Raw genomic sequence first — 18,682 nt, 5'->3', positions numbered from 1 at the left:
AAGGATTTTTCATCCTCAAATTATGCAAATATTTGACAAGTAAGAACAAAAAGCCTGGTAGGCCTTAAAAGTAGTAGTAGTTGTTGTTGTTCGTTTGTTTGTTTTTGTTAATCACCTTAGGCACCCTAGTAGGAAAGTGGCATCAAAATATATAAAATAAACGATCATTCTTACCTTTCCTTCCTTGGAGGTTTTTAAGCAGAGGTTGGATGGCCATTTGTCATGGATACTTTAGCTGAGATTCCTGCATTGCAGCGGTTGGACTAGATGACCCTTGGGGTCCCTTCCAGCTCTATGATTCTATACCTTCTTACCTTCCTTAATTACTTTCCAGAGTTATATTATCAATTGACCTTCTGACAAGAGGTCATGCCAAAGGATGCTGTTGCATATCTCTTTTTCACAGCTGACCACATCCTTGAGTCTGATTTCAGACAACCACCATCCAGTGTCTGTTGAATCCGTCTTTTGCTTCACTGATTTGTCCTCTGCAACCTCATCATCCTACCTGAATTTGAAAAGGGCTGGAGACCACAGTGGCATTTCTTTGCCAGAAATACAGTACTATTCTCAAAAATGGATGGTGGGTCTTCTCCTGTGCTTGTTGTTCCATCCTAGGTTTAGGACCACATTGAAGAAAGCAATGATTTGCTGGGTGGGGTGGGGAGAATATACGCTACTCTTTAAATAGATAGTATGTAGCCTCTCCTTCTTCCTCAGTTGACTTTATTTTTCCCATAAACATCTACCAAAGGCATAACTTACCATTTCTTTCCTCTACAGGACTTACAAAAATGGTACTGGTGAGGCATGATTGCTCTCGGTGGAGGAGATTACTGTGTTAGCAACATAGGAAGGTGCCTTCTACCAAAATGTACCAATGGTCCATCTAGCTCACTATTGTTTACATAAGGGATGGATAACTTGTGGACTCCAATTTCCATGAGCAACAGCCCCAAATGGCCAATGGTCAAGCATTATGGAAACTAGTCTAACAGCATCTGTTGGCCTCTGGTTGGCCACTCCTTGCCTACATTGCCGGGCAGCAGATCTCCAGGGTTTTAGACGGAAGCTTTTCCAAGTCCTACCTGGAAATGCCGGGGATTGAACCCAGGACCTCCTGCGTGCAAAGCACATGCTCTGTCACTGAGCTATGGCTCTTCCTCTTTGATTTGTTATTCATTCTCTTTATCAGCATGAATCTTAGAGTCTCTGGATGCTTGTGAAAGATCAGAATTCTCTCCTGTTCAGCCCCATTCCACCTCTCACTAGATAAATTTGGCAGCATATGCCATCAGCCAGCTTAAGTGTAATTTGCTTTTGGTCATGTCATATCTAAAGCAAATTTGAAAAGTTCTTCGGGCTGCTTTCCTAATTCTCATGTAAGCTCCTCTTACTGCTTTTTAATCTTTCATATGTGCTTGTTCCCAGTAAAAATATTTTTAAAAATCAGAAAAAGTCCATGCTTTTTGTCAGAGGTTTCCAACATGGTGCCTGGGGGCACAGCTGTTCCCTTGCGGTCTTCCCTTGATTTCCCACAAAGCCGCTGAACCCATCCCCCAACCCAATTCATTGCCCCTTGTTCGCTCCATGAGCTGATAAGTGTGATTACTTTTTTCTGACTTGAAAAGTTCAAAAAGCTGAAAGAGGAAGTGGGAAAGAGCTTTTCAATACTCAGATGAATTCTTCTGGATCCAACTTTTACCTAGATCCCTTGGAAAGGCAAAGTGTGTTTTGTGTGTTTTCCTTCAGCTTCTTGGGCTAATCCAGGAAGGAGGAAGTGAAGTTACCTGAGGCAGTGACGCCCATGTCATTCTCTCAAAAATCATAATATGCCCATGGAACTAAAAAGATCGGCTCCTTCTGCATTTACGATCAAGTTTCTGGTTTAAGTTACGAAATACAGTACAAATCATTCATGATGCAGATGTTAGCCCTTTGTACAATCGAACAGGCTCTTTGGCATCACTCAGGCTACTGCAGCTGGAAGCGAACATGAATAACAATTCAGCAACAGGGATTTCAAACCCTTAGCTTGAGGAAGGCACTAAATGTTGGGGAAGAGACTATGAGGGGTAGATTTACCGTCACTGAGCTAGTACTGGAAAGGTGGAAATGAATGATTAAACCATCCTGTTGGGCAGAAAGCGAGGAAACACAACTGCATGGCTGTGTGTTTTTATGGCAGTAACAATGAGGCATGGTGGCCTCCGAAACAGTTCTCATGATAAAATCCCAGCTGGATGCTCAGAACTGTGTTGTGGTCTGTGCTTGGGGATTTGACAAAGCAGCTTATATGCATGTGAACTGGCTAGATCCAAAACATTTTTATGAGAGGGTAAATGAACATATGGAAAGAATCGAGAAAACCCCATCCAGCTTTTAATATGTAAACAGTGCTCTAGCTGTAGGTCATAAAGTAAATACAGATTTTTAAAAACACCCGATCGCCAGATGGTGAAGAAAAGGCGATGAAAGCAAAATGTATGCTATGAACGTGACGAGAAATTGACGGGATACGTTTTCGGAGTGTACCTTCGCTCAAGTGGCTTTCCACAAAATTCAAAGTGCAGCATTTTTCAGGTGTGAGCATCCTAAGTCTTAATTCATCAGAACTACCCTCTCTTCACTTTATCCCTACTTCAGATCCTGAACCCATCTATCTCTGGTCTTCACAGTGGGGAACAATGTTCCCAAGTGAATTGCAAAACAATTGCAGATCATCTGTAAACAGAACCTTCCCACAATCCTGGGATTGCCTGTAAGAAGCTTTTAGAATTCGTTGGCATCTGTTCCACAATCTCCCCCCCCCCCCACTCCGCCTGAGTTTCTTGTAGACATGATATTCTTCTGGATTTCCTACTCCGCTGTCATAAACATGCTGTTGATCTCCTGCTTCATTTGGCCCCAGAGGAGGTTGCAAAACTAGTGAGGAGAAGCATTTCTTCCTGCTTTTATAGACATGCTGAAAAGCAGCTTCTCTGAAACCCTTTTAAAATAAACTTCGTTCTTTCTTTTTTTAAGAAAGACACCCTATCAACTTTCTAACATCTGCAAAGCACACAGTGAAGTGATAATGCACGTAGAAGTTCATGGGTACTGATTTTTCCTGGAACATATTACATATTATTGCGATTATTATTTTTACATGGTGCTGTGGAACCTCAGGCCTGGGAGCTGAATGTGCTCCTCTGTGTCTGGACCTCTGGGCTCTTCTCAGCCACAACCTCTCCCTCAGACCATCTCCCCCCTCCGTGCTTTTGCGTGGCTGGAATGTGTTCTTGAACATCTGCTTTCCTGGAAGGAGAATGTCATACACAGATCCAGTGCTTTTTTTCTAGAAAAAGAGGTGCAGGTAGTCACCATGAAGTTGTTACAGTAAGTGCCACACCTTTTAACAACAACGAAAAGAGGTGCCGGTACTGCGTACCCTTGAATACCCCCTGAAGAAGAAAAACAGCACTGCACAGACCTATAAACGTTGGGGAAGGAGGAATACCCCCTGAAGTTTGCAGGAATTGAATTTAACCTACTATACAAAGGTAAGGGTACATACAATGTATCCTTTTGCATCTGGTCCCAACCACCATTTGTTTGCACCCCTGAAAGTTTCCCTTGAGGAAATAAGGCTCCCCACCCCAATTCTCCAAGCACTCCAGGTATATTGAAAAACAAGACAGTCCCTGCTCACAGGCTCACAGTTTAATAAGGGAAAACAGGAAGCAAGCATTGAAACAGCTTTGGTTATTTATTTATAGCACTCCCTTCATCCCAAAGAACCCCAGGGTGACTTAGGGCAGGCAGCACAGTGACTCAGGCTAGCCCTGTTCACCGGGTCAAACCACAGGGTTAAATGTGTCGCTTGTCATTGCATTTTCTCTTGTAAAAAGTATAGCCAGTAGTTTCTATGGGCCCTGGTCAGAGTTAACCCTTTTTTCTTTCTGCTGCAGCCCTAAAGGCCCGCCCCCCCAGCTGCTATTGGAGGCAAGCTTCCACTGGCAGCAGGCTACTGCTACCCGCCCCAATAACTGCTATGGGGGCTTTCCTCTCAGGTCTAATATTTTCACGGAGGTGATTTTAATCAGGACCGCAGCAGGGGGAAAGAGATGTGTTTCTTCATTTGCTTGTATGTTGTATACCATGGACCTGATCTTGTCCCCAATGGGCTGATGAAATAGTTGTGTTTATTATTTTGGAAAGAGTCATACAACTACAAGTCAGAAACTGCATGAGGTTGGGGTCCCTGGTCTTTAACTTAGAGATGTTGCTGATCTGGGAGAGTGGTGTTTGCAGCTCTGCTTGACCATGGGCTGGTCCCGGGGATGTCCGCCATCCTCCTGCATGGCTGGGTGAGGGGATGGTCGCTTGACACCACCCTCCTCTGGCAGCCACAGACCACATCTGAGCAGGCCCAGCCCCACAGGCCAATCAGAAGCAGGGGCGAGGGGCTGGGCCAGGCTCTCCCAGCAGTATTTACCATGGCAACTGCATGTAGGCCGCCCTCTTTGCTAACTGGCAGGGGCCAGCTTGAGTGGTAGATAAGTCATTGGGTTGCCTTCACAGTTGAGTGGGTACCCCATTAGAGGGGTCCAGGAGGAGAGATTTTTGTCCAGTTGCCCACATGGGGGTCGATGGGCCAAAACACCTCTCACAACAGTGGTCTGTACAGGTTCATTGCACCTGATCAATGTTGGGAGCGACTCCCAGCACTGGGTCAACCTCATTAGGTTCGACCTATTAGCCAAACCTACTCACATCTGGAATCAATCAAGTTGTAGCCTAATTCAACCCAATACGAATCTCCTGTGTTCCTTTCTATGGTCTACCCCTCACCAGACTCTGGACATCACGTGCCTGTGCCAGCAATTTGAGTTCAACAGCATTTGGAGAGCCGCAGGTTACTCACCACTAGTATATTTGAAACGACAGCTTTTGAACAGCCTCCTTTAATGTGAAGGAAATGTGAGAACCTTCCCAAGTAGGCTGGGAGTTGTGGATGAGGCAGAGAGTGTGGACGTTTTGCACTGCTTCTTCTTCACAGGTTAAAGAGGCAGCGTTTATTCCGGGGCTTCCCACCTCGGCGTACTGGCCCTTGCCACAGACAGTTGACCCCATCCCGATCCTGAGTCACCAGGCCCATTCAAGAGCACCTGTTCCCTCCCAGCGTGCAAACCCCAGCGCTGCTGAGTCAGAGACCAGAGCACATTAAATCATTGTGCCTGCTTGCCAGCAAAAGTTGGGAGCTGAAAGCAGAGTTAAGCTGCTTGGGCTCCTTCCACTGCCCATGTAAGCTGAGCCTCCCACTGCTGGGCAGCCAGGCTGGCACCTGACCCACTTGAGTCTGAGCAGAGTGGCCAGCTGCCTGTTATTAAATACAATTGCTTAATTATTTGTTAGTTGCAGGGTGTTGAGGGGGAGGCACTGGAACAGAAACATGCCTAATATTAACAGCAGAGTTACCACAAAGCAGGCTTTCCGACTGAAGGATGGTGGGTTGACAACCGGCGCGGCTCATTCTGCTTCTAAATTTGGCTTTCTGGAGAAGTGACTAACGTCATGACTGGCACGGCAGAAAAATGCCGCCTTCAGTTGTGCTGACCCTTCTCTCCTTTTGATTCTACCCAGCCTAACTAAGGCTCTGTTTACATGGAGACTGCCCCTGGAGTGTCTTTTGATACATTAGAAAAGTTTCATGCTCTGCTTTGTCCTGCAGTGATCCCTAATAATTCTCTCCTGCCCTCGGCCCATTTCCTCACTTTCCCTTTCCGTGAAAAGAGCTTGTGGTGATGTGCATAAACCCCCTCTTTTCTTTTTCTGTGGAAAGCATGGGAGGACGTGAGGGGGCGATCACAAGACATTTTATTCTTCCCAAAGTGTTGTTCTGATTCTGTGAATCACGAAACCCTGAGGGCACGTGGGACAATATGTTTTATTTAGGCATGGTAGTGTTTCAAATACAAGGTGAGGGATTCGTCAGGCTAACTGTTCAAGGGAGAAGCGTCATGCCCTCTGCTTATCCAATGTCTTGTAGACTTCTTTTTGATTATTTCTATTTATTATTTGTTTTCTAAAAGGGTATCATGCATAAGCATTTTTTTGATTGATTCTATTTCTATGCCAAAGCGGCTTACAAACAAAAGATAAAAATAACATAATGGAACATCACGAATACAGCATAAATTGTACAGAATACTTAACTAATCATCAGTAAAGCAATCACAAATAAAACAATTGCCATGTATGTAACAGTAAGCATGGCTCTGCAGAGGAATAAGGAAGACTACTAGCTTGATTTTCAAAAGTAATGCTAGAAGCATTATCAGTTTTATTAGCATGAATTTATACCAGGAAGACAATGTAGCATCCAGCAACCATAGGGAAACTATTCTGATGCATCAAAACCACAAGGCAGCTAAAACAAATTTAAAGCTTCACCAGCTAAAGTCCTGCTGGAAAAGCTTTTACTAACGTTGGAGATGGAAAACAGAGCTGGTTTGACCGGCCTCCCTGAGAAGTTCCACAGTAAAGGTGCCACTGTAAAAAAGGCCTTGTGCTTTGTCAACTTGAATCTAATTTCCACTGATTCTGGAGCTTGGAGCAGTGCCCAGACATTATCCTACTTGTACGTGTATGTCTGTGTAAGTGAGAGAGATGTTGTAGGTAAATATGGAACAAGGCTGCTGTTTAGGGCTTTAAATAACTGCACTTTGAATTGTGCCCAGAAATTAATTGGGAGCCAGTGGACAGAAGAAGCTGGTGAAGACTTTTAATTAGTCTAAAGCTATGACACGCTGGCATGGCTTCAAATCATTTAGTCAGACCAAAGTGCAACAGATAAATGGTCCCAGAAAACAGAAAAGGGCGGACAAAGGAAAGACAGAATGCTATATTAATCTTAGAAAGAGATCTACAAATGGATATCCTTGAAGTGAGGTTGCTACTGGTGTCAGCTTCCGGAAGGGCACCATTTCCTGCTTGCCTGTTTCATTTTTAAAAATTAAACAGGGAGAGATGCCATTTTGAAAGTTCACTTTGGGAATATAAATGTCTATGGCACTGTGCCTTTTCTTTGGCACTACAAAGCTTTAAATTTGTCACTAGCTTCTTAGCCTCCATGAGGATTGGGCAGAGGTGCGGGGGGGGGGGTAGCTCTATTAGGGTGGGTGTGAGGAACCTTTTTGGCTCTTGGCCCTCATTCCCTTATTGCCAACCCTTCAAGGGCCACTTGCCACTGGTAGGTGGGCCACACTCTTCATGCGCCCCTCAGCCAAATCCTTAGCAACTCTCCACTCCTATCGATTTGCCAAGATTTCAGGGGAAAGGAGACCAAAAGTTTCAGACAACTTTAGATTGGTGAGGAGGGATGAACTCCCCCTGCTCTCAGTTCAGATTGGCTCAGCAGGTATAAACTTTCTCAACAAACACTTTGTGGGGAAAGCATCTGTTTTCCAGAGAATTCTCTCCTGGCTCATAATATTGGCGCTTTCATTGATTGTACATCATCCTGTACCTTATCATGTTGGCCCCTAGTCACAGAGAACTTCTGGGAAGTCCAACCATCACCAGCCCTCCCAAAAAACCGCTAGGGGAATAATAGATAATTTTACATCTGGGTGGAACGCAGCGACTGTCTGGCAAGAAATGAGAAACGCAATAGATACTCACTAGACAAAAAGATACATATGAGGGTAATCTGGTCATGTAATTTCTAGACAATAAGAATTCCATTGAGAGTATGCAGAGATCTTTAAAGAACTTTTGTATATGCACCTAAAAAGCAACTGGCTTTGTTGTTTATGTAGTTTCATAGCCATCAATGAGAGTTTAATTGAGAAATGCATAAAGCAGCTGGAAGAATTCAACTTTGTCTTCTGATTGTACAGGTGTAGAATCTTATTTAACATTTGAGCAAGAGAAGTGTGTGTGTGTGTGTGTGTGTTACACACACGTATATACACACATACACACATACGTGTATGGAATATGTTTTAGGTAGAAATCCCATTGTTAGACATGTTGTATTACAGTCGTACCTTGGATCCCGAATGCCTTGGTACTCGGACATTTTGACTCTCAAACACTGCAAACCTAGAAGTGAGTGTTCCAGTTTGCAAACATTCTTTGGAACCCGAACATCCAGTGGGGCCTCCGTGACTCCCGATTGGCTGCAGGAACTTCCTGCAGCCAATCAAAAGCCGCGCTTTGGTTTCCAAACGTTTTGGAAGTCGAACGGACTTTGGGAACGGATTCCGTTTGACTTCCAGGGTACGACTGTATTCTGGTCACTGGACATTAGTACTGCTGCTGACTCTTGTTAGCAAAATAGTATGTGTTTCTGTTGTCTTATGCTGAAATCCTATGTACACTTTTCTGGGAGTAAGTCCCTACTGAACTCAAGGGGTTACTTTAAGTAGGCATGTATAGGATTGCACTACTAATTCTTTTGCAATTCACATCTGTTAAACTCAGTTTTTCCCTGTGTATGAAGTTAAGTGGCAGTTGCAATTCTGATAATCTTTCATTGCTAGCTAGCTTGTTTACTGGCCTGTCTCTGTATCTTACTCAGTTCTGACACTGTAACAAAAGCTAGAAACTATGAATTCATCCATTTATTTATACTCCACAGTGGCTCTATTTTTGTCAGCAAAGAAAACCCTTCACTTGCATTTTGCCTAGCCTTTAAAAATTATGATCAAATTATGATCAAACATGGACATTTGTGTCTTTATTTTTAGCACAGCATTTACAGGAAACGAAAAATGAAATGATGAAAAAAATAACTTTAGCAAAAAAAAATTTTTTTTAAAGAATTCATTGTACTTTCTTGATTTTATTCAAGCCTGCTTCAAACAAGAGACAAGGCTAAATGGGCCTGTCTGTATACATCCCATGTGACAAACTACACATGAGAATGACTTCCATATTTTGTGAGAGCCCCTTCTTACTGTGCTGTCTAAAAAGAAGTTGCTACGTTCTTGAAGTTAAGGCTGCAATTCTATACAGTGGTACCTCGGGTTAAGTACTTAATTCGTTCCAGAGGTCCGTTTTTAACCTGAAACTGTTCTTAACCTGAAGCACCACTTTAGCTAATGGGGCCTCCTGCTGCCGCTGCGCCGTAGGAGCATGATTTCTGTTCTCATCCTGAAGCAAAGTTCTTAACCCGAGGTACTATTTCTGGGTTAGCGGAGTCTGTAACCTGAAGCGTCTGTAACCTGAAGCGTATGTAACCTGAAGCGTATGTATCCCGAGGTACCACTGTACACATCTATTGAACTCAGTGGGGCCTACTTCTTACACATGTATAGGAGAGTACTATCAGTTTGGTAGCTGGAAATACTGATCTGAACATGAAGCCCTTATCCCTGAAGAACATACTTGCCATTATGCTATACTTGGAGATAAGCACCCAAATTCAATAGACTGCTGATCTGATCACTTTTGGCATTTCCCATGACCCTGATTGACAGTGACTTTTTAAACACGGGGCATATTTTGAGTTGAGCAAGAACTGAAGAGACTGCAATCTTGGCTCTGCTATTGGCTGACTCCCATGTGACCTTGACACACTATTGCACTTGACATGGAAGCTTTCCAAACCTCTAGAATTTCATACTATTGTTGTTCTTTGGTATTTTATATATATATATATATATATATATATATATATATATATATATATATGTTTATTTATATGCCACCTTTGAAGGCATAGCCTTCGCAAGTCATTCCCAATACCCTTTCCCTTTCCATGTAGTTATAAAGACTAATTGGGGGATTAATGAAATAATGGCGGTGAGGAAAGTCCTTTTCACCTCTCATATTCTCTTTTAAAATTAGAAGTGGACCATGGAGGGCGTCCCTTGAGCCGCATGCCTGCTGGAGAGCGTAGAGGTTATATCGGCCAACATTAAGGCAGAGACAGTGATTGAATAAATAACAAAAATAGATCTAAAATGGTGCTTCATGACAAGGCACTAAGTATGGCATTGTCTCTCCCCCTCCTCTGGAAGAAGCCATTTCATCTTTTTATGGCTTGTGTGGGTGGGTGTTTTCTTCCCAGAAGTCTGGAGGGGGGAAAGCTTTGAGGCTAAGTGAATAACTGCTTTTAAATAAAACGTGTGCAAGTATATATTTATCTGAAAGGCTGGATCATCTCCAAAAGAATAATGAGTGCCTGAGCCAAGCAGAGAATGTTCTCTGTACAATACCTGTGACCCAGAGAGGAAAGACTAGATTGCTCGAGGGAGTTGCCAGCTGTCCTTCTCTTTTCAGACTAGATTCCTTCCTTTCCAGGATACGTAAAGCCTCCCACATAATCAGCTTGCAGCTCAGCAAGTGCACATTTACCGTCCCTTTGCTTTGTGGGCATCAGAGATCTTCTCTCAAGGAAGGGCTTTTGTTGGGAAAGGATTCCATATTCCCAGCACTCGGAGCAAAATATAATTGCTGGGGAAATGCGATTCTTCCTCCCAGCTAGCATAGAGCTGTTGGAAATTATAGTGCTGCCTGGAATATGGTTTTCATGAAACTATTGGGTCGTTCCTGTGACATTACCAATAACTGAGGGAGAAAAACCAACTCTCATGTGCCCATTGTATGCTGCAGTGCAAATAGTGATATTCAGCCTGCAGGGAGGGCACTGGAATGGAAGCTGCAATTGAGCAAGACAAAATGCAGAAAAAATGCATGTCAAGTTGAAACCAGGCAGCCAGTCTTCAGACTTGGCCTTGAGACTAGTTAGTTTCTTTTGCAAGTCCCCTTTTTGCACATCAGAGGGTTCTCCAAAACAGCACAGCCGTCCTGTTCTGCAGTACGACTGCCACCTGCCTTCCATTATATGTCAACTAGATCTCAGGCCTTTGACTCTAGACTTACAATTGCTAAAAGTTGGTAGACTTTGAATCCAGAGTTGCTAAAGGTTGCGTCAGTAAGGGCACACTTTAAAAAAGCCAATGTTTGGCATTCAAGGGTTCTGCACTCTGCCAAACCCAAAAAGGAAAAACGAATTTCAAACGTTTTTCAGTACTTCCCGTTGCCATAGGACACTAAAAACTTGGGCGCCTAATTAATTAATAGCAGGTATATGCTTGGATCTTGTGGCTTCCTCTGACCCATCCATTTGGAAAATGAGGGGCAATCTGCTTTGCTGGGCACAAATTTTGAATAGCCATCCCTTGCAAATCCAGAATTCTGCACTTCCCTCTGCTGCCAATTATTTAGTTACCCATCTTTCATCAACAATGCCTTTCTGCTAATAAGCTTCAGCATTTTATGCTAAAGGTTTTATAATCACTGCAGCCAGTATTATGTCTGCTTGTAACGTTCAAGTGTGACTGCTGTTCTTGTGTCAAAAAAACACAAAAGTTTGTATCAGCAGGTTTGGCAGAACTCTGAGGTTTGCAGAAATACCAAAAAAGAAAAGAAAGAAAAATCATGGGGGGGGGGAGGGGCTGCAGTGCCGACTTGGCCTGCTCAGTAGTGATGGGCTGCTGGCTGCCTATTGAGGGGGAGAATGGAATGGAGAAGAATGGGAGAGAGCATGGCTGGCAGTGAGCAGGAATACTCTGCTGTGCAATGTTTTGCTGTTGTTGGTCCCTCTTATATTTTAGATATAATGATGGGCACAATCCACTGGAGTGCTGAGCATGCTTAAATCAATGCCTTAAGCAAACTTTGCGTTGAATTGTAGCCGGTTTCTTTAGTGCACAGAATGTACCACGGCTGCAAATCTTGGAAGACCTTTGTCGCAGATTTTTCTAGCGTGTTGTTCATTTGGTCCTGAATCTTATTTGAGTGTGTCTGACTGTACATTTGGGAGTATGGCTGTACAGTCAGACCAATCTCATCTGAGTACATTCTGCCAGATTAGCCACTGCACAGAACGGAACTGTGTTCTAGCCATGGAAGTCGAAATGGCGGAGAATGTTAACAAGCGCCCAACACAGCTAAAGTTAAACTAACTGCAACAGAGGGCTTGTCCCCTTGCCCTGCTCCTTTTCTTGGGAAAACCTGCTCTGAACTGGAACAAACAGCAATCCGGAGAGAACCCGAATTGCTGTTCGTTCCTATTGAGCGCTAAAGAGCAGTTTTCCCTGGGGCGGAAGCAGTGGGACAAAATAAAGTGTGGATAAGCCCTCAGTGTAAGCAAATGCAAAGTGATGTTTGGGTGGGTGTCTGGGTAGGACTAAGTTCCTATATATGCTTATGGGGTCTGAACTGGCAGGGGCTGGCCAGAAAAGAGATAATGATGCATAGCTCAATGAAAATGTTGACCCAGCACATGGCAACTGTAAAAAAAAAAAAAGCAAATTACTTGTTAAGGATCATTAGAAAGGGTTTGAAAATTGGGGGTGGGAGGAATGCCAATGTCATAAGGCTGTTATACAAATTATAGTGCATGCAGACTTGGAATACTGCATACGGTTCTGGTTGGCGCACCTCAAAGGGATATTACGCAGCTGGAAATGATTTAGAAAATCCTGCCGGTGGACATGGAGCTGCAGCAAACTCCCTCACGAGGAGATGCTACAAAATTTTAGTTTAGAGAAAAGGGCCAGGTGGAACATGACAGGGGTATACAAAATGTGTGCATGGGGTGGTGAAAGCAGATAGGAGTTGTTTCTCCCCCTCTTGTAACCCAGGACCATCCAATGTGACTGAGCATTGGAAGTGTCAGTACGAAGAGGAAGCACTTTTTGCACAGCACATGGTTAAATTTTGGAATTCACTATCCCCAAATGTAGTAATGGCCACCTCCTTTGATGGCTTTGAAAGGGGGTCAGATAAATTCGTGGAGGATGGAGTTATCAGTGACCACTAGCCATGCTGCCTAGGCACTATGCCCAGTTTTGGAGGCAGCTGCTGGGAAGCAGGTTGGGCTTGGAGGCTTCCCATAGGCAGCTGGCTGGCCACTGTAGGAACATAGCCTAGATGGGCTTTGGTCTGGTCCAGGAAAGCTCGCCTTATATTCCTAACTAAGGCCTCTTTCATCCATTTGTTGATTCATTCCACATGCATGGAGGGGAGGGAGGGACTGTGCCTCATGGTCCCGTCCCAGATGTTCCTGCACCCTGCCTGCAACACTCACACATTCCTCAGGATTTTTGCAGACATGTTGCTATGTATGTGCAGTTTATGTAGATAAGTACCTTATGTAGATAAGTTGGGGTGGGGGGAGTACTGCCAGGGAGACACAGCAAGCCACTCATTTATCCTACATGTGGCAGATGCAAGTTAATGGGACCTGAGTTCAAGTCAAATCCAATTGCTTTCATTGAGCCTCAGCCATGGCTGGCTAGTTTGATATATTTTCCAGTTCATCCTCTTTATTGTGAACACAGTGGTGGATTTGTCCAGCATGTCTTCACCAAAACATCAGCAAACCACTACTTGTATGTACTTTTTGGGCGATAGTGATCAGATTATTTCGCTCTTCTCCAGAGCTCCCTGCACGGGTGTCTGTCTTATTGAGCAGTCAGCATTGCTGCATTCCCATTGCTGTCTGATAATGGAATAGGCCATATTCCAAGCGCTCTGGTGTGTTAACCCAGAACAACACTTTTCAGTGGCGTTCCCTTTGATTCCTGAAACATCTTGTTCCTTTACTAAGAATGTTAAACTGAAACAGGCCACTGCAGCTACTGTCGCTCTTTCAACAGGATGCAATGGAGAAAATGGGGAGAGTTGGGAGAGTTGTGCTGCCAAACCACAAGGATAAAAGGTAATGGAGTTGTTTTTCTCTTATTCAGCTTATCAGCGTAAAAGAGCTACGCTGTCTACAGTTAAAGCTGTCTACTCTTGACTTTTTGTGTGGCGGTGGACAGAGCTTAACATATTTTCCTTCTTTCTTCGCCTCTCCAATGGGAAAGACACAGGACTTATCAAAACACGGTGGTCATACAAACTTAAGGAACTACATCAGTTAGATGTGCAAATAACTCTGCCATCTGGATGCTTCAAAGTACAGAAAGTTCTGTTGAGGTGAAACCAAGATATATACAGGCATTCCCCCCCCCCCCACTTAGGTGTCACACACGACTGTGTGGTACTGGGAAACAAATAAGTAATTTAATTCAAACCTGGAAACGGTAGGATAGAGCTGGAGAGTCCCCGTGGCTCGCAAGGAGGCCTTCCCTGGAGCCCAAAGAGAACTTGAGTGTGGGTGGAGGAAGCCCTGAAGAGACTAGAGGCACAGAAGGCTTTGTTTAGGCTGCTCAGCCTCCCCGCCTAGCAGCTGACGTGTGTGGTAGCACAGCAGCAGCATCCATTTTCAGCACATCCTCAAGCCTCTAGCTGGCCCAAGCTTCTATTTTAGTTGAAGAGAGAGGCTTTGTAGAGGGTGCTCCCCACTTATTTGATTTTCACTTATGCACATGAGGGCCCAGAATGTAACCCCCACATAAGTGTGTGTGTGTGTGGGGGGGGGAAATACCTGTATTTAAGCTAAAGCCAAACATAAGGCAGCCAACACAGTGCTTGAAGACCCTAGGTGCTTCTTTGCTGTAAAGGTGATAATTTGCAGGGCAGAAGGGGTGAGCAGGAGCTGCTTAACCTCTTCCCTACCCAGTGCTTTTCCTCTGCTGCCCTTCACATTTAGTCACCTGCCCCCCCTGCTGTCACCCCACTTGCTGTATACCCTGATACATATTTCCTGCGTCACTTGAGGAAGAGCCACTGGAAGGGGAAGGGACTACATGGAGTAAAGCAGGAAGTAGGGTAATGATTAAGCAAGCAACCTTCCTGAGCATAGCCAGGGTGTGCAGATGTGTGTTGGCCACCATGTGGTAGGTTTAAAAGATCTGAAAGTATAGCAACCTCTATGTATGGTGAAAACTCTACACCAAGTACTTGGGGATGTTGAGGCAAAGAACGAAACAGCAGATACTGCAGAAATCTATGTGGCTGTTCAGGAGCTGGCATTTCCCTAGTGTGGTGCTTCAGTTGCCAGCTAGGAGGTAAATGAGAGTGGGGGGGATTTTCTAGGGGGGGGGACATGCAATTAGGAATGGGATATGAGGAGGCAGCAAACTGATAAACAGTTCACAGAGCAAATAAGTGCAGAAAGATGTAATCATGGGCCCAAAAGAAGACTAAAAGTTGAGTTAGGGAGGTCAAAGGAGGAGAAAAGTCCCTGAATGAACGAGATGCTATAGCAAGAACCGAAATCTATCACTGCAAAGAACCAGGGTTAAATAATATTGGAAAAACAAAAGATGGCAACTGGGATGTTTGGGATAAAAGACCGTTGTGAGTGGGTTATTAAAATGCTCATCTGCAGGGCCATTTCAGGGTTACTCATGCATGTACTTTTGTAACCCCAGAAAACCTTTAATATATTTTTTTTATTTCAAAGCTGTACAATAGCTTACATTCTTTCTTAATGCAGCTTTGCTACATTACTGTGCTATGCCGTATTGTGTTCCCCAATCAGATGTGAATTACAGCACATGTTGCTTCATAATATAAAGCAATTTGGGTGGGTGGGGGGAGAGAGAACTTATTCAAGAAGTGCTACAGCACCATCTACAGGCTTAGTGGAAGGTCTACAGATATCCTAATTGATTCTTCCATTTTCTATTTTGCATTTGCAATGAAGACTTTAATCTGGTTGTAAGTTTTTAGTATGAGAAAAGGTAAACTTTAAAATGGAGACAGGGCAAGATGGATCCAGTTTTTAATAATGATAATAATAATTATTAATTAAAGATATGTTGGAAGTGTTCACAATTTAATCCCCCCTGACTCCCACAAGCTGGGGGAGTGGGCTTGTATTACTATTGTGTATTCAGCACAGCCATTGCTTTAGCAGTCTGATATATTGTCACTTGCCATGGGGGAAATACAAGGGCAGGAAGGGCAGCTTCCTAGTTTAGAATATTTTGAACTGTGCCTTTGAAACCTTGGTCTTTATTAACATGACAGCCCAGACCCGTGCAATATATATACAGATTAGGAGGAATGCCACTGCTGATGAAGACAATTTCACACACATTCTTTTGCTTCCCGTCCCCCTCCCTTCCCCAGAAATTACCAGAATCCCTCTATCTCACTTTTACAGCCTGTGAATGGGGAGCCTGCAAGAGTGAGAGAGGGCATTTCTTCTTTTAAACAAATCAACCTGCATCTTTAGTGTCAAACGGGGGGGGGGGGTAAAGTTTATGGCCATAGTCAGGCATTTTCTGGGTAAGCTCTCTCAAAGGACACAGGAGCAGCACAAAGACAAGTGTGTGCCCTTGCACAAGTCCTCTTCACTTCGGTGAGTGTGACCTGCACGAAAGGGGTCATCGTAGATTCTTATTTTCTTTTTTTTATTACAAGTACTTTCCTAGAGTTTTCATTGCTTCAATTTGTGCTTTCCCCACAGATTTTATGACAAGAAGTACCAGGTGTTTCTGAAACTCGTGGAACATCAGCGGGAATATAAAACCATCATGCAGAGTTTGTAGACAACATGAAGGAAAATTACTCATGACGCTGGAAGAGTGGTGGTGTTTCCCGCCCCCGCCCCCCATTCTATTTCTTTATTCCTTTATCTAAATCAATGATTATCCATAATGTACTTACATTTCTAATTTTATAAAAATACGTTGAATACTTTATTGCCTGTTGAGCAGGTTCTCTAAGCTACTGCCAGATACCAAATCAAAGAAGGAGCTTTTGCCTCCAGTGAAAGCAAATGACAAATTGCTATGGGATAAGTCAGATGAAGTCTTACAATATACAAGAGGCCCCATGGAACATGTGCACTCTGTATCCATGGGGCCTCTTTTAAAGGACTCACCCTGTATTTTTCCTTCCTACCATCTTAGACTGGGATCAGCTTTCTACTATAACCCGCCACCATCAACATTTATAGCAAAATTAATCTAGAACTTCCATAAAATTCCTCTCCTTAAATATTTCATGCATTTATTTTAGCTGATCACTAAGAGTTAAACACATGTCCATTTACACCCTGTGGGTCTAGTTCACACCAAAAGTCAGGATATATACCCTGAGTCCCTAAATAAATTGCCCTCCTCTGTTTTCCTGGGCTCATTCTCCTAACTATCTCTAACTTTCATCTCTGGGCTTTTCCTTGCACACCCCCCCCCCCCGTTCTCCCCCAGGTTGCTATTCCATAGCAACATAAAGGAAGGGTAAGGATTTCAGATAATGAGGTTGCAAAGTAGCCGGTTAATCTTATGGGTAGCCAGAAATAGCACAAATGTCTGGTTCAGTTAACTAGATCTCCTTTAAACACTGTTGTCCCAGGCAGCATTTCAACATTCGTTCTCTATAGCACCACCTTGCGGTAGAATGAGGCACAGTTGGATCACAGTCCTTCACCTGCTGCCTCCCCCAGGATATGGAGTCTCTCAAGCAACAAGAAGCAGGAAGCAATTGTTACAGTAGGTGACCGGAAAGATCCTGCCCACAACAACCAGCCTATGAGACTCTGTACTCCTGCTGCAAACCTTGTATCTGTGAACACATATTGCATTTGTTCTTGCTTGCCCTGCACTTGCTAACCCATGGATTGTAGCAATCATATCACCAGGGACTTCATAAACAAATAAATATTAGGATGTGTGCACGTGCTAGAAGAAGAAATGCACGGCAAGTTTCAGAACACCGTAAACAATAAATATTTATATGCATGCATTCTTATGCACAGCTAACACATAAAAACCCGAATTCCTTTCCACCATGCAAACACGTAACAGGTTACATATAAATTTGATTCATAGTTTTTTCATTGGTTATTTATTTATTAGATTTATATAGCCGCCCACCAATAAATATTCCCCAGGTGGCTTGCAACAATATATTCAAAATACAATATATAATCATAATTTAAAAAGCAAACATAGACAATAAAAGACAGCAAAACAAAAAAATAAAACGTTCTTGCGTACAGTGAGGATTTAAAACCTAGTTTTAAAGCCTGGATGTGCAACTTATTTATTCACTCAGGTTTAACTGTACTAACTGCACTGGAGGAGGGAAGGTGCCAGGTAAGCCTCTCTGAGGAGGCAATTCCATAGCTGAAGTGTCAGTACCAAAAAGTCCCTCTCCCTGCCTTGTCTTCACTGGGAGGCACTTGGGGCAGGAACCTTGAAGGGGATTCTAAGGTTTCCATAGAGATTTCCGAGAGGAGGTGAACTTCCTTGTCATTTTTATTTCCTTTGTATTTATATAGCCCCATGCTGCTCAAGACGTCAGTGCTTATATCAGATAGCATGGATTTCCATTTGGTTTTGTCCTAAGTTACTATAAGGATGTATATGGAACCTGCTTACAGTACACAAAGCTGCTGTGATGGGATGTTGAGCTGCTTGTGCGTAAAGTTCCTAGTCCCTCAGTGTTTGGCTAAGTCCACAAACCACTGTCTGTAACGGAGCTCCATAAGCATGGCTCCGTCAGTCGCTGGCAGAATCCGACAGTGGGCGTTTACGGAATTTCTTCCAGCATAACAGCTCCTTAACGGAAACACGTCTTCTGGACTCTCTACGTGACAGTTTCCGGCGAGGAGTGGGTGTCCCTATAGGAGGTCCTGAAATCTCCCCGCTGTTCTCGCTGGAATTGTCTCTGAGCCATTCTTCCGACCCGCTTTCCTTTGGAGCTCTTTCTCTCCCCCTGCTGGTTCCCTCCTCCGCTGATAAGTCTCTCTCAACCTCTGGGAGCCCTTGCACCACCGGTT

At 43.8% G+C, this 18,682-nt stretch overlaps 1 protein-coding gene across 2 annotated transcripts in view; it reads left to right on the top strand.

Moving 5' to 3' along the window:
• FGGY (FGGY carbohydrate kinase domain containing) overlaps positions 1-16,596 on the top strand; it is a 136,898-nt gene extending 120,302 nt beyond the window's left edge. Inside the window, exons 15-16 of one of the 2 annotated variants that reach the window (XM_083621280.1) lie at positions 13,659-13,720; positions 16,364-16,596. In XM_083621280.1, coding sequence (XP_083477406.1) covers positions 13,659-13,720; positions 16,364-16,445 — 144 coding nt within the window. In that variant the 3' untranslated portion in view covers positions 16,446-16,596. Of the gene's footprint in view, positions 1-783; positions 1,430-13,658; positions 13,721-16,363 lie in introns of those variants that run through there. The other variant, XM_083621281.1, reaches the window with a different exon arrangement.
• The last annotated feature ends 2,086 nt before the right edge of the window (positions 16,597-18,682 follow it).

This window comes from Podarcis filfolensis, assembly GCF_964270895.1.
Source record: "Podarcis filfolensis genome assembly, chromosome: 6".
NCBI lineage: Eukaryota > Metazoa > Chordata > Lepidosauria > Squamata > Lacertidae > Podarcis > Podarcis filfolensis.
The sequence above is the reverse complement of the archived record's forward strand: the minus strand, read 5'-3'. Positions and strand labels throughout refer to the sequence as shown.